This window comes from Brachyistius frenatus, unplaced genomic scaffold (assembly GCF_029030835.1).
Source record: "Brachyistius frenatus isolate BFR_SWC_R1_liver_20210118 unplaced genomic scaffold, ASM2903083v1 Contig_46, whole genome shotgun sequence".
NCBI classification, from domain to species: Eukaryota; Metazoa; Chordata; class Actinopteri; family Embiotocidae; genus Brachyistius; species Brachyistius frenatus.
In genome coordinates this window covers 770,571-787,078 of record NW_027210645.1, presented here as the reverse complement: position 1 = coordinate 787,078, position 16,508 = coordinate 770,571, and the positions used below count along the sequence as shown (strand labels likewise).

The 16,508-nt window shown below is 39.4% G+C and overlaps 1 protein-coding gene across 5 annotated transcripts in view; it reads right to left on the bottom strand.

Moving 5' to 3' along the window:
• fam135b (family with sequence similarity 135 member B) overlaps positions 1–12,447 on the bottom strand; it is a 51,006-nt gene extending 38,559 nt beyond the window's left edge. For all 5 annotated transcript variants that reach the window (XR_011311094.1, XR_011311095.1, XR_011311096.1 and 2 more), the window contains exons 1-3: positions 12,086–12,447; positions 4,173–4,269; positions 993–1,072 (exon numbers count right to left, since the gene is read on the bottom strand). Coding sequence is in view for 2 of the 5 variants with exons in the window: in XM_069703377.1 (XP_069559478.1) it covers positions 993–1,072; positions 4,173–4,249 (157 nt within the window). In the remaining 3 variants the exon portion in view is untranslated. The remainder of the gene's footprint in view (positions 1–992; positions 1,073–4,172; positions 4,270–12,085) is intronic.
• Positions 12,448–16,508: the final 4,061 nt, after the last annotated feature.

Sequence of the window (16,508 nt, the reverse complement as noted above, 5' to 3'; positions counted from 1 at the left end):
TACAAAGTTCTATCAGTAAGTTCTACTAAAGTTCTACTGTTCAAGGTAAAGTCTGAAGAGGTGTGTTTTTAGTTTGCGGTGGAAGATGTACAGAGTTTCCGCTGTCCTGATGTCGGTGGGGAGCTCATTCCACCATTTAGGAGCCGGGACAGAAAACAGTCGTGATTTAGTTGAGTGTTTAGCTCAGTGAGGAGCAACAAGCCGATTGGTAGAAGCAGAGCGGAGGGAGCGGGCTGGGGTGTAAGGTTGGACCATGTCCTGGATGTACACTGGACCTGATCTGTTCGCAGCACGGTACGCAAGTACCAATGTTTGGAAACGGAACATAGAGACCACAACCACATAGAAACACAAAACAACTACAATGAGACACAAAAAAACCACAATGATACAGGACAGCCAGAAAGGAAATAGAAAATAACCACAAATCACGTTGAGAAATGACCAAAGACGCACCCACAAGGCCACAAAGACACACACAATTACTCCAAAGTAACGGTAAACAACTAGAGAGAGATAGTGACCACAAAATGATTAAAACTATTTAGAAATAGGCACAAAATGGCTTCAACAGACACAGAACAACCACAAAGGCTGCATTGTTGCCGGTAGTTCTCTCTCGTTCTGGGTGTCTTAGTCCTTGCTAGGCGGAGGGTTATTTTTACCGTGTCTGTGTTGTCACATAATCTGCCTATGATTGAATATACTGTAAATTGTGACCTGTAAAATCTAAAATCCTGCACACAGCTGGCATTCAGTAAACAAATGTATCAGCCCTCCTGTTGATCCAGCATAAGTACAAAAACAGGTAAGTGAGAACCAATACAGCAAACTGGGAGCTTATCCACAGATGAGAGAGAGGAGAGGGTTGTCAGACTGGTTAAGTCTACGTGATGTCTAAAAATATTATCATATGTGTGTGTGTGTGTGTGTGTGTGTGTGTGTGTGTGTGTGTGTGTGTGTGTCAGGGTGTGAAAATCGTTTCCCCTTACCTGTATTTTCCCGTGTTGTCGTGATCACCCTGTGGGGCACTCGAGGTGAGACCTTCAGCCCAGCTCGTATCTGATAAAACCTGAGGTGGAGGATACAAACACAGCAATCAAACACTTGTATCCAATGTGGCCTGAAAGCATTCAAAAATATGGGAAAACTAAACTGTGCTGGTGTTCAGCATCCTGTCTTAATGTCAAGGTAAAATAAAAGCTTAAAGTAGCGGGTGGACGTCACACCAGGATTTTTCCTTTTTTTTTTTCTCTCTCTCACTCTTTTTACAAATGTTTTTTTAAATAAATACTTCCATAAACTTTACAGCTATCAGAAGAGTAATTTCTAGAGCAGTACAGCAGCTTTATTTCAACACAGATGTTAGCCAGCATGTTATCTGTAGCTGCTCATTAACGGCATTTGATTTTTTCTGTTAGTATAAAAAAAGCAAATATTTAATATATTAAATACAATATAATATTTTCTTCCCTTGAGGAGCTAAAAGCTATGCTTTTCATTGTTAAACTTTTTAAGTATAAACTGTTTCAATAGGCTACAAAAACATTGAGGACTAAGTTAAAAACCTGAGTGGAGGAGCCAAGGACAAAGTATCATGATTTTTTTTGAGTAAGAAAGCTGAAATTTACAACCCATAAAAAGATGTGATAAAACCTCCTAACAAATATTATTGTGACCTGCAGTGAGGATATGTGTTGCTGTGAACTCATCACTTTTAAAATTACAATGAAACAGGCTGAAATTACAGCTAAAGATCTCTGCAACTGCAATCTGACTAGTAAGAAAGATATTTACACATTTAAACAAATTTGGGTATCTTGCTTTTTCCCATTTATTAAACTAACAAAATTAAGATTACAGACAATCACAATGCATTTATGACCAGTCATATCTCTGTTTTAAGATACTAGTATTTACATTTTGACATGTCAATTTCCAATTTAAGTGTCTCATATTGTATAAATTCTGATTAAATTTTTTTTCTTTGATTATAAAACAGGCCGAGGTGCTGTAAATGATGTGAAAGTGTCAAAACACTGGTGTTGCTTCTTGCCACCTCTGACCTCAAACGTCAAACAAACTCATTGTGATAATTACTGTACGTCGCATTGGAGGAGGGCACGGTTTGTAAAAGCCGTGACGAGACAGGTTTGGAAGTACTTTTCATGACTTGGCTGAGAAGTTAACAATCATGTTAAACAAAATCAGGCATGAATTGTACAAATGTTGCTAAATTATTAAAGGACAACAGGCAAATGGTTATTAATAATGTAAAGCACCTCTACTCAAAGGCTGTAAAGTATCCTGTATAGTATCAGACGAGGACTCATACCTAGAATTTAAGATTTAGGGTAAGATGACGGTCTGAATAACCTAAATATGGATTATTTACATTCCAGGCTGTGCAGCAGGTCAGTCTCACTGTTCAGGTTAAAGCAGCTTTGAGTAAAAGCACATTTCAAGAACACAATTGTCCCATCAGTGTGTTAACGACAGCGCTTGTAGAAATTGAGGCTCGACAGAGAAGAGCACAGAATAAATAAGAGATGTTTACAGAATGAAACAGGTCAACTCGGCGGCCCCTGACTGGTTAAATCACAACTCTTATTACAGGGATTTATCGATGTGTGTGCTGTTTTCAAGTTGCCAGAAACTGCATTATTATTTTCTGTAAATATTGGTTTAAGAGGCTGAAAGTTACACATCTAGAGTAAAATAGTTCTTATGCTGGAGGATAGTGAAACTAATTTGCAATTTCTTTGCATAATTAAAGGAACTGAATTTCACTAAGAAAACAGAGCTGAGTTCTTTGAGTATCTAAAGCGATCTTGGACGCAAACTTTGCCCCCTTTAGTGAAACCTAAAATTCTGTCGTTATCTTCATCTCCTTCAATTACAAATCAAATGTAGATTTAATCAGTATTTTTAATGCAATCAGTGTACAACCGGACCCTTAAGTGTACAGCTGTGGCCCAGCAGTACAAAGATGAGTATTGATTTCAGTTATTGCGTTTCAGTCTCGATCTTGCTAACTGAACTATTCTTCTTCCACAGTGGTTCATTTCTACACTGAGATCCAGTTCACATCAGATTTCTGCTGCTATCTGAAGTAACATGGCAACCTGGTAAAAACACACATATTAGTGCACTCAGCTGGAGGGATTACTGTGATAAACCCATCCCATTTGGAGAGGGGGAATCATTTTGATAAAGCTGGTGAATCAGAGATGTGAGGTTTTAATCTTCCTGCAGACGCTTCATCGCAGGATGAACACGGCCCTTTTGTTTGTCATGGAATATCACAAAAGACTCAACAGGAGAAGAACAAAATATTGACTTCACCTCTTTAATTAAGATTCCTTAATAATCTGCTTATTGTAATTTTAAGTTTTGTTTCAGTGTTGTAATTCATTGTGTGTTTATACATATCCATACAAAGAAACCTGCTAATTTTGGGCTGATTTTTCCTAACCTAAAAAATAATTGCCTTATTGAATCTGTGGAAAATATTCTGAGTTTGCACTCTGTAAATACAAACTAATTGTTTTTGCAGCTCCTGTTTTGGGCCATTGTAACTAGCAGCTTGCAGCCACTTTGTTTTGTGTAGTGTATGTCTATATCATGAATACCTTCACAATGCATTTGATTTAATACATGGTAGCAAAATATCACAAATTTCATTAGGAGTCCAAAACTGAATTAGCAGCTAAAATGTGCTAGCCAGTTGTCAGAGCAGCTTCAGTGTAGCTGCTGTTTTTCTACGTGAAATAACGAGCTGAAATTAAACAGACTGTATCGAGGGAATCTTTGGGAACTATTTATACCTAAGTCCATAAACGAAACGCATTAACCCATTTCATTTTTTTGTTCTCAGATGGATTGAGTCCGATTTCCAGAGTGATCTTTGTACAGCAGCAGTAAAAGAAGTGAATGAGTACATGACATTTAAATTAACCAATTAATTCAATTCAATTCAATTACACCTTTACCGTTCCAGGATGACTCGTATCCTCATTAGTTCTTAAATTGTCATGTTTATCAGTGTTATCATCAGATATCGGTCTATTAAATGTTCTTGTACTCAACTACATCAGTTGTGTGTCTTATATATTCGGTTCATTTTTATTTATTCAGTTGAGGCACATAAATAACAGCCACAAACTACTTACCCTCTTTGAAAGAGATCCACATTGTGAAACTTGTGCAACTCTAGAGAAAACTCCAGTGTTCCCTGTACTTCAGACATGATATAATCCCACTCATCACCTGTCGAAAGAGAAAGTAAATGTAACATGAGACAAACGAGCCAAAATGAGACAAAATCCACAATCAAAGTTAAGACAATTGAAGACATTTTTAAAATCAGCTCCCACTGTTATGTCGTCTGTCTGCTGTGGTGATACAGTATGGCTCATTCAGTCTAGCGTGGTGTGGAGAACAGACTGTATGACACCATGACAGACACCTTGATCTGAACGTAGTTATCATCATCCATGTTGGAAAAATGACCACCACAATGTGATTAAATTATTTCAGAGAAAAAACACAGATGTCAGCAGCTGCAGCTTCTCTGTGTATCGTTCTCAGTATATAAAAATGTTGTGAGCTGATACGAGTTCAGTTTTTATTACCGTAAGTGTCAGACATACTTGCAATCATGGCAATTACATGCATCTTCAGAGCACATTTAAATGATAATTTCATTACACAATTATGTGTTGAATATTTTTGTCTATAGGCCTAATTTATACAAGAGATATCTCTGCATTTCAGTGGCACGTTATACAGCACTGTTTTTTTTAAATGCTTTATGTTAGGCACTTAAATGAGAAAAAATTCAAATATATTGTTTTTCTTCACACAAAAATTAGGACATTTAGGTTTAAAGTGGCGCATATAGTCTGTGGAACAAGTTCCAGTTCTCACAAAAGAAAAATGTTGACTAGTGACAAGTAAAGAGTGCTATTTTCAACGTTTAGCAGAGTTGACTTACTCTTGGATCTTTTCCAATCAGCTTTGGTAACGCAACATGTAAAGTCATGACATTGCTCAAGAAAAGTTACAGCTTCACAGGTACAATCTAAAGCAACATAGTCACTATAGGTACACAATGTTTCCGCTCATTCAGACAAATCCAGGAAAGTACTCAATGTGCTTGAATACACCGAAACGTGTGATGAACAAAAGAGAAATTATAGCTCAGAACATAAACCAGATAATTTGACTTGCTGGTGCATTGTCTGAAACTATGACTTGACAGCGTATAGAGAAAGTGCCCTGAGAGCTGAAAAACTACAAAACTGAGCTAACAGAGAGATGAAACACTGGCAGTGTTTACAGTGAGGTGTATCAAATAACCCCTCATTGAAGGCTTTGAAATACAATCTCTGCATGTGTGTGGTACTGGGTTTGTGTTCCTGCTGAAGCACTCACACTGTTCCAGTCTATTGTTTTTAAGCAGTGAAATATATCTACAGGGTCTGGTTTTATTTTGACCAGAACTTGTCTGAACTTTCCATTTGCTACTACTAAAATGCAAAACTTTCAGCTGATAAAAGCTGCAAGTCCCAGCTCGCTGTTACTATCCATCTCTGCACAGTGGATATGAAGTGAATATAACATATCTGTGGCAGACTGATCACCGAAATGAAGTACAGTTGTAGTTAAATCTGAAAGAAGGGGTTCTTAATTTCCAACAGAGGAAGACAAAAGCAGACCTCTGATCTCCAGCTAGCAGCCGTCAATCAGCCATCTGAAATGGCAGATGGGTTGGTTAAAATGTTGTTTTGGCAGAATTTTATGTTTTCAGCTGACTCGTTTTGAAGAAACTATAAATGTAACCTTATATTTGTATTTTGCTTTATGCGAGCTCTTTACCTGCTTTGCTGTGATTCAGTTTGAATGTTTAAAAAGAAAAGGCTTAAAGGACTCGCCAATGTTTTGGTCTATCCTCGCTATAATGCTGCTGAATAACCAGCAGGATACTAACGTTAGCCTTAACTTGGAGAAACTCCTGGATGACGCTGGTTACTACCGCCGGCTGGAAGCTCGTTAGTTCAACACGCTAAATTACATTAGAACAAATCAACGTTTCTTAAACCTCACAGCTTGTGTTTTTGGTTTTGGGGACATAAATTTTGCCAAACATACCATCTACCACAGTCAAATGCACACTGCTGTTAAGGGAACAACTACAATGTTTAATAGGAGCCATAACTAATGTTTTAGTTGGACTCACTTCTCTGGAGTGTAGGATGAAGGTTGAGGACCTTGGTTCGAGGTGACTGGTTTTTTTTTTAATTTTTTATTTCACTTTATTAATCCCCGAGGGGAAATTTCTTCGCTACAGCAGGGGGGGCTCTCAGGGGGGAGCTGCTGCAGCATGCTGCCACTAGCGCGGCGCCAGGTAACCTGACCTGAGGTGCATGTTTTTGGATGATGGGAGGAAGCCGGAGAACCCGGAGAGAACCCACGCAAGCACAGGGAGAACATGCAAACTCCGCACAGAAAGGCCCAGGACTGGATTCGAACCCGGAACCTTTTTGCTGTGAGGCGACAGTGCTAACCACTGCACCACCGTGCCATACTCAGCCATTTCCAGCCAGCAGATTGCAGCACTGGGACCAGGTCCTGCTGCCAGTGGTGAAAGTACATAACTAAGTATATTTACTGAAGTACTCTACAGTTTAGAGGTACTTGTACTTGAGTATTTCCATTTGATGTTACACAATATCTTATACTTCTACTCCACAACATTTATTTGAAAGCTTTGGTTATTTTTTTTAAATTAGCTTGACCATGACAACATTAAAATGATGCTCACATATGAAGGAAGTCCAATAATTTATATATGATTAAATATATATAAAACTATCTATCTATCTATGTAAAACTGATATATGTTGCATACTGAGTACTTTTACTGAGGTAAAATATATATAAATAAATATATATATATATATTATATTATATTTTATATAATATAGTAGTTGCTCCACCACTGCATATCACATCAAATTTGACAGCGTTGCAGATGAAAATCTTTTAACAGGTTTGGTCATTTCAGTGTGTACTTACTCGTTGTTATAAGGCTGTTATTTATTCTCTACATTTTAGATCAGGCTGAATTGAAAACATCTTTTTTTATTTTCTATTTTCAAATCTCACTCCAGCCTGGTGGTGGAGACTCATTTCAGAGACGTATTATTGCTAAACATTCTCCCAACTGTCTCTTAGGAGCTATTACTGACTGAATTTGAGGATTTTCCTTCAGCTGGAAATCTCAAAAATAGCCTGATGCTTAAGGAAATAAATGTTAAAAAAAACAAAAAACGTACAGAGCAAGCCAGCAGTCAGATTTGATTTGTCACTTCACTGTGAGCAGAGAAATTGTTTCCTCAGTGTCCTTTCCTGACGCCACAAATGTATTTGAGCAAAAGGGGATGAGTCTAAGGTGTCTTCATAGTTGGCAGGGAAACACTCCTCTCCTCTTTAACTTATCCTGATAAAATGGATTATAAGTATCTTGCCAAGTGTAGAGAAAGAAGAGGGCAAATAAATCTTCAGCATAAACCAAACCCCAGCCTCCCAACACCACAGCAGTCTGGGGGAGAACAAAGAGGTGTCCACATTAAAGCACAGGATCATGACAGCATGGCGGTGTGGTCCGCAGGACCAGAATAACATTTTCCAATGTGGTACATCAGCTGCCCACTGCTACAAATGGCCTGAAGAGACAAAGAAAGGACAAAGCTGCTTTGCATCTTTTTGCTGACTGGACGTTTTGCATTTAACGGCGGTCATCATAACGCCGCGAGCCATGTACAGGTCATTTAACGGAGAGGCCGTGAGACACCGGAGTACGTTTCTTTAGCGTTGATTAAGAGATGGATGAAGCTGCTCCATTGCTTCCCTAGTTTTACTGACCTGTACTGTGAGCCAGCGTCCTATTATCTGTTACGTGCTGTCTCAGATTCAGCTCGCTACTCCAGCGATGTGTTAGGCAGGCAGTAAAGGAGAAGTATGAACACTGTGTGCTTGATTAAATGGAGGCTCACAGGCAGGGACGTACTGTAATGTGCTTTCATTCCCACCAAAACAATCTCGACGTGGCCAGAAGACACAGGGACACGCGCTGCCGCATCAATAAGTTAATCAAATGAGCGAGGCACACACCAAAGCACCCATGCTGACAGCTTCAAAGGTACACAGCTGTCCTTCATCGGAGCTTATCTACGCTGTGTTTCCTTTGATGACCATGACAATGATGAACATGGATGATGATGATGATGATGATGAAACGAAGCACTGGCGGAAGCAGAACTGCAGCAAAAGAGCTTTAAAGGGACATGTGGTGTTACACTTGTTTTCATAGTGTGAACAGGACTGTCACGATTATTACATAATCGCCTGATCACAACTATTTGCACTGGCTAGTTATTTTTCATAGTTGTTGGAATAGCAGCTGGATGAAACCACAGACTGTATATATAAATGTGGGCGTAGCTTCTGAATCTGAAAAATTAGGCCGATGTGCCTTCAGCTGCAATACCACCGAGTGCCACTAGAGGTTGGCTCCATAGACTCTCATTCAACTAGTCTCATGAAATTCAAAGTCAGTAAAGGTTTTCGACAAGTTATCACAGTTTTTGCGAGCTAAAGTCACTCCTTCTTATTAGTTTTCGGGCGGACCGTCTAAAAATAATCCCATCAATTAGAAAATAAGCTTCAAAAAGCCGTGTTTTTGGTTCCACCGCTCGCTTCCCCCGGGTTGCCCAAATATGGTCACTTGTGGCTCCAAACCACTGCGAACTAGCAAGATGGTGAAGGATAAAATCTAAACTCGAAGCTTCATAACAGCCGTTCACAAACCAATTGGTGACGTCCTGTTGGTTACAGCCATGTTGCTTAAGGTTTGACTGGTGTTCTCTTATTGCTCTCATCCCTTCTACTGCTGTGGCAACTGCAAGTGAGTGGAAAAGTAACGCCACCAACAGTTGTATTTTAAGGCGATTGGCTTATAACATTTAACCGATGAGCATCTATTGACATTAACGTCATGGATTTAGTTGGTAAGCCAAACATCACTGCCAATAAATGACACCTCTTCATAAGACTTATTTGTGTTATCAAACTATGATTAAGTTTATAGAATAATAGAAGGCATGAAATGAACAGAAAAAGACAATTATATTGTTAATCGCAATTATTTGTCTTACGATTAAACTAAAATTTCACGATGACGAGAGCCTTAGCGGTCAACAAATCCTATGAAGACATCAACCACGTTTCCCTTGAATTCTAAAGATGTACCGAGAGTCTTGAACAACTGACTACTAGATGAGATATTCAAAAGATATTTAGAAATGGCAGATACAAATATTTATTTATGCTGATTCGAGTAGACCAACTTTTATACTTGTTCAAGCAGGATCCCAGATTTCTCAGCAACATTTCTACTTTCATACTGAGAAATGAGGAGATAACCATCACTTTACTCGCCTGGACATTTCCTTATAATTACTGAACAACTTGAGAACAGAAACAAGTTCAGTGGTTTTGATTTTTAAAGAATGTTTGATTTGGAATAACTACTCGAATTAAATTAATGTTGAACAGAGCAGCTATGAATCCTAATAACTCAAAACACTCGAAAGACTTCTTTTTATTTCATTTTCATTAAATCAAACCCAACGTTTTCAGTACCAGCCTTTCAATGTATTTACATATTGTTGTGTCTTTTTATATCACAGTATTGCCCTGAAATGATGATCGACCACCTCTGCTTTCCTATGTTTGATTTTATTTGGCTCCTCTGTAAACAAATACCAGTTGCTCATCTGCTGTATTTCCAACAAAGTATAAGCTGCAGGAATGTTTTCTGCCTCAGGGATTTCTGGTCATGTGTGTCTTATTTTTTAAGGTTCAGGCTGCTAAACCTTTCAACTTAAATAGCAAATGTGCTAAATATGTTCGCACACAGACATGTTTCAGCAACACAAATCCTGACTGATTAGTAAAAGTAATTTTGCCACAATACCCTTAAGTCCTGTTTATTTTTCTGAACAAATCCCAGATGAAATGCCAGCGCACATATTTGCACAACCTGTAGCCTCCGAATTTGCTTGCCTGTGCACTTTTCCGAGCTATCTCTTTCTGATTTTCTCCTTGGAGCGAATCATTAAAGACTAATCATTACAAAACAGCCATCTGCTGTCTGATTACTATTTAATGCAGGCCACACACACACACACACAAACACACACACGCACACACACACACTGGTGATTTTGGAGGTCTAGAGTTTGCGGCTACTAATTCCACCGGCGTACGGATGAACTCAAAACTCCTGGCTGCCCTTAAGCTGCCCACCTCCCCCTCCCTGCCGCCGCTGTCGGCGTCAGCTCTGCTGGGACCGCTGACTGACATCTCCCAATCTCAATTTTGAAGGGGGGGAGGGGGGACATATAGAGGCAACATGTTCGCAGCGGCTGAGTGCTAAAGGAGCAGATTTTGCAGGCTTTGTCGTAGGTGTCATTGTTACTTACAGAGTAATTGTTTGCCACGACTGGAAGCTGCCGTACGTCTGCGCAGCTCAAAGGGCCGGAAATTAATCGCTGCTTATTCCATTCATTTAACATCCACCTCCCTCAGCAGCACACAAGAACAGACAAAGGGCTGTTACCCAAATATATGCATATGGGACAAAGGCACCATCGGGTTACAGCAGCTCCTTTTAGGAAGAATAATCTGATCCGTTCAAAGTTCCTGCAACAATTTCACTATTTCTAATTTTGAGGAAAAGCTATTTCTAAACAGGCTGAGTGGAGAGTCCTTTTTTAAGAAATCCACTGACCCAGCGCCAGCACTCATGTGATGGTATAATCTAAGCATTTGCTAAAACCCTCCATGATGCTGTATCAGGCTCTTTGTTGTTAAATTACAATTCCAAATCCTCTGCAACAGACAAAAAAAAAAAAAAAAAAAAAAGAGATGGAGATGGAATTATGGAATTAAATGAGTCTCAGTATGACTTTGAGAGGATGTGACTGGCATCCTTGCGATCTCCAAAATCATATTCTGTTGTGATCAAAGAGCTTTTCCGCAAGAGGAAAGTAAAAATCCTACAATCTTTGGCTCAGAAGTTAGAGAACAATCATGGACAGACTCGCTATTTGTATTCACAACTCTATTAAACCTGTTTATGAAGTCCTGGTCGCTCTGTGTGTGAGCTGTGAGTACAAAATGTCACAAAGTATGTCTATGGCAATTTAAATGAAATACTTTAGCAGTGTTAAATGCTTGAGGTGAGGTGAGGTTTTCTGGTTTTCTGCCCTAAAATCAAATGTTTACATCACTGGGTCACATGAGTGCCTGAACTCATACTTACATTAGACCCTGAACGGCCCTATTAACTTCAATCCATTTGACCTTGCATCATTGTTTACGTCTGCTTTTATCATTTCAGCAGACAAACACGCAGCTCGGGGGGCTTTGCTTTGTTCATGTGAGGCAGCCTGTAGGACTATTTCAGACCATACAGCGTCTGTGATGATGACAAACAGCTCACACTGTAGTGTAGAGCAGTTCAGACAAACATCCCTTCTCACCATAAAGATGCACCAAATACAGTAGTTTGTGAGTCTAAATCTGAATACATAATTTCAAAGCTTTTATTTTGAAAGGTACAATTAATTTAATTCCCCCCCTCCTGCTTTTTTTTTTAACTTATCAGTAAGGAGTGTACCTGCTGTAAGTCTGTTCCCGCAATGACCACACGCACAATAGGTCAGACAAAGACCCTCAGCTGCCTCACAAGAGGAAGCACATACAAATTAAACCCCATTAGACTCCATGTTTCCCATCACATCCCTTCCTCATCCAGCCTGGCAGCCCTCTCTAATCAACCAGCACACAACACGGTGAGGCAGCTTTTTACTGCTTTAATAAAAGCGTCCCATTCCTCTCGTGTCCCCGCGCGCACACACACACACACACACACACACGCGCGCGCGCGCGCGCGCGCGGACGGCCATCCCACTAAAGCAGCAGGGTGTCACATTGAGAATAAAAAGAGCCTCACCTTAGCAGTGATGTGGTGGTGTGATATCCGCGGAGGGGTTCCGGGTCCAGCCTTCACTCAGTAAATTGCTGCTTGCGGATGGATGCGCGGCTTGCAATGTTTATATCACCGCTTCTCCTGCTGCTGCTGCTGTTGCCATGGTTATTCATCCAGACCCTGTATGTTCTGCAGTCCCCCCCTCTCCCTCTCGCTCTCCCTCTCACTCTGTGTCTCTCTCCTGATTTCAATTTGGAGAAAGTGCTGCAGCGTCTCGTCGCGGGGATCTGGCTGTTTTGTTGTTTTGTTTTTAATCCACGACGTGTTTTTCACACGATCAAATCCGAAATAGTTTACATAAAAGGTGGAATATGAATAGTCAGCACCCATTCAGTGTGTGTGTGTGTCCCGCTGCTGCAGCTGCTGCTGCTGCACTGTAGTGTGTGTGTGTGTGTGTGTGTGTGTGCGTCCAGCATGGCGAGCTGACGTCAGAGCCTGCCCCCTAAAAGTGAACCTGTGCACGCGGAAATTACCATGCTAAGAAACAAAAGAGCCAGTGTTATGCAAACATTTAATGCAAAAAATAAAACACGTGGGTGTCACGTGATTATTTTTGGCAGATTGAGTAAAAGCAAAAAATAAACTCGACTTTATGCAAGAGGATGACATTATCACGCTGGGAAAGTATTGTAATACTGTTAAAGAATCAATAAAACACGTGAGTCACTAAATAACTGGTGATTCGCTGTTTATCTTGGTCTTATTTCTGCTCCATGACTGACTTCACAGCTTTAAATTTTAACTGCAGAACTAGATGATAAAGAAAGAGACCTCTAAACAACCTCACTGTTCACTGTCCACTCAGGAAAATAGATTTATTATGACCCATAATTGTATTTCCACTGGGCCATTTAGTGATCACAGTGATATAATAGGAACAAACATTGAAGTGATGTGATGTAGCCTACTTACAGATCCGCAAACTCTATCGGGACGAGGTTGGGGCCAATGGATGGGCTGACAAAACATTAAACTTGAATGTGGAAGGAAACTGTTCTTTTTTCATCTCAAACCAAAAGTTATTTTTTCCTTTAACCATTTTTTCAACAACCTAGCCAAGTCGTTTTTGTGCCTAAATGGAGTTTGGTTAGAACTACGCCTTTTGCGTCATAATGAAGCAACAAACAACAATGGTGTCACCAATTGGTTTGTGGACGGCCATTATGAAGAGCCGAGTTCGGATTTTGGCCGTCACTATTTTGTGAGTTCAGAGCGATTTGGAGCCAGAAGTGACGGCAGTGGATCTGACTTGATCTGATTAAAAAACCGACAATACTACGTCTGGTCCACTGATAGCCACTGCACCACAGGCCTGTCAATCAAACAGACACACCCCCAAAACACGTCCTTTTGAGCTTTGTTTTGTAATTAATGACGTTATTCACTTAAGATGGATGGCCAGAAAACTAATAAGAAGGAGCGACTTTAGCTAGAAAAACTAAAATAAGAAAATGTGTTGACTTGGTATTTGATGAGACTAATTGAATGGGAGTCTATGGAGCCAGAGGCTTTTTGGAGCCAATCTCTAGTGGCACTCGGTGGTATTGAAGCTTATTAAGGCACCGGCCTGTGTTTTTCAGACCTGGAAGCTACAGTCTATGGTCATCAGAGATTAGGGATAGGCAACCTACATGGTCTTTCAGGTTGGTGGACTTGTATAGAATTGTTTCTAAAACAAAGAAGCACACATTTTATGCAAATTCTAAGAAATTAGTAAACGGAAATGCCAAATTAACTCATTTTTGTTTTCCAGTATGCCATTTTCATTTTTTATTTAAGTCTTTTTCTATTGAACTTATTTTGCATCTATCGATATGCCAACTTTTGCACATCAGCCAAGCCTTGGTGAAATGTCACAAAGGATTTGCGATATCACGATCTTGTTTTTGTTTTTTTCTGCATTTCCACTCAGGGGTTATTTAGGCACAATTTGTATTATAATTATAAAAATGAATGGTACAAGGAAATATCTTTTGTGCATGCAGGGGAACTCAATTTAAAATTACTGAAAATATGATCAAAATAAATAAAGTTCTGATGTAACAATATAGAATTACCATGTACCATAATAAACCTCGACAAAACTATCCCTTAAGTGACCTTTAAAACCAAAATGACACATAATTCACAATAGTTCAAGGTTGCACTAAATCCATTCCTTATCAAAAGCTTGGATTTTTGTAGTTGTAGAAGTGTTTAAGTGCCAATATATATATATTTTACTTCAGTAAAATGTTACCCTCTATGCAACCCCAGTTAGCATTTAGAGTTAGAAGCCATTCAATTTTGGGGCATCTCCAAATCACACGGTGGATCCACAAATTATTTTCCACTTTCATTAACATTACGAGACAGGACATTTGGCCTTTTAAATGCCATACATATTAAAATCTAGTAGATCATAGTTAAGTTCAATAGTGACAAAACAGACAATTCTAGGAATACGAGGACTCCATATCACAATCCACATTCATGGGTACCAGAAATCCTCAGGGAATCAAATACACTTGCTCAAATTTAATATAGCCAGCAGTTGAAATGGAGCACTAGGGGACAATGGTTTCATTGGGCAGAACTGGAACCACTAGAGTTGTAATAGTTCCACACTTGAGATAAGAAATGAATAATAATTAAAAAAAAAAAAAAATGCACAGCTGAGATCTGAGGCAAATACGCATTTGGATGTATTTGTTTTAAGAGTTTTGGAAACAAATCCACATACAACTACTTGCATCTGTAGATTTTCACATCACATAAGAGTGGACTAATAAGCCTTGATGGAGGTGTGCGTTCTCTGAGTACACTTCTAGTTTGGAGATTTTCACCCTCCTGACCAAAATCCACTTACTTTTTTAGGTGTATTTTGGTCCCTACCGATCTACAAGGGAAATATTTTATCTGTTAAACGGGCCATTGTGTTGACCAAAGTCGCTAACTTTGTCTGCGCAGCAGTAAAGTGTCCTTTTACACTGCTACCTGCCGTGGCTGTAAATTATCTTCCTGAAGCAAAACAGTAAAGTTACAAACAATCAAAAAACAAAACAACGAGCTGAAGAATGCTGAAGTTGCTACAAATAGGGTGAAAACTTGAGTGAGTTTTTCAAGTCAAGTCAAGTCAAATATTTATGTAGCACATTTAAAACACAACAAAGGTTGACCAAAGTGATTCAGATTAACAAACAGTCAAATACACTTGATCAACAAAAACAAGCAAAATCAAAGGCAAGATAAAGCTTACACAAAGCATGCAAAAGTGTAAGAGCAGTTAAAAAAAAAAACACTTAAGTAGTGGTTAAAGTGGAAAAACTACAGAAAATAAATAGGTATGGTGGGTTTCTAATTAAAATGACTTGAGCGAGTTTTTCATAAATAAAATGACAGGGTGAAAGCTTGAGTGACTTTTTGTCAATTTACATGACAAAGTTGTCAGTCTCTGCCCTCCAGAACGACACATCCAAGCACGTTCTGATCTTATCCTTTATCAGCAGGATGATATCATCTGTCTGATTCTTTTTGATAATCTAAGTGATACAACAGTCCAGATATCTAATGTAGATTTCCCTCTTATCACAACAAATCCACAGAGTAACCAGTGTCTTGTTTGTTCAGTCAGGTACTGCAATTTTAAATGCCATCTGTCCTGGTTAAACAACTCACAAACTAATCAGATCAGGGGGAGGGGAGGATTATGTAACAAATGAATAAAAATGTTCCTGACACATAAGCTGCTGTCTGTGGTAACTGTGTGTTAAACTGGTGTCACAGAAGGACATCAGTTTCCTCCGTCAGGTTGTTTGGTTCTTCTACGTCTCTCCGGTTCACAGAGTGAGCGCTGGATGACTGTTCTCCTCTCGAGCTCTAAGCTTCACTTTCTGCTTAAAAACCCAAAGTCAATTGCTGCTTTTCTCTCATGGCATTCAGCCACAAGCTTCGAGCACTCTTGATTAAGAGGGGAGCGCTATTGATTTTTTTTTTTTTTTCTTCCTCTGTCTTTTTGCAGCCGGTTGCCAGAGCCCAGATGATCATACAGTCTGGGGAAAAAAATTGCTTTCAGATTTTTCAGTGAGGTTACAAAGCAAGGACACCAATTTTCACACAGTCCAGTATCAGACATGGATAAATATTTCTAGTGTACGACAGAAAGAGTACATGGACTGCTGTGCTGTTAATATTGTTTGTCAGATGTCAGTAGAGACGTAATGTACAGAGGGAGATGATCACAGAAGTGCCCACTTCTTGCTCGTGACTAATGCATATGAAAATTATGTAAATTGGTATTCTCCGGTCTTCACACTCACCAGAAATCAACATAATTCAACACCTTTGGACTCCAAAAGGTGTGTTTCCATTCACCTGTCTTACTGTACGAGTTTCATTTTCACATAAA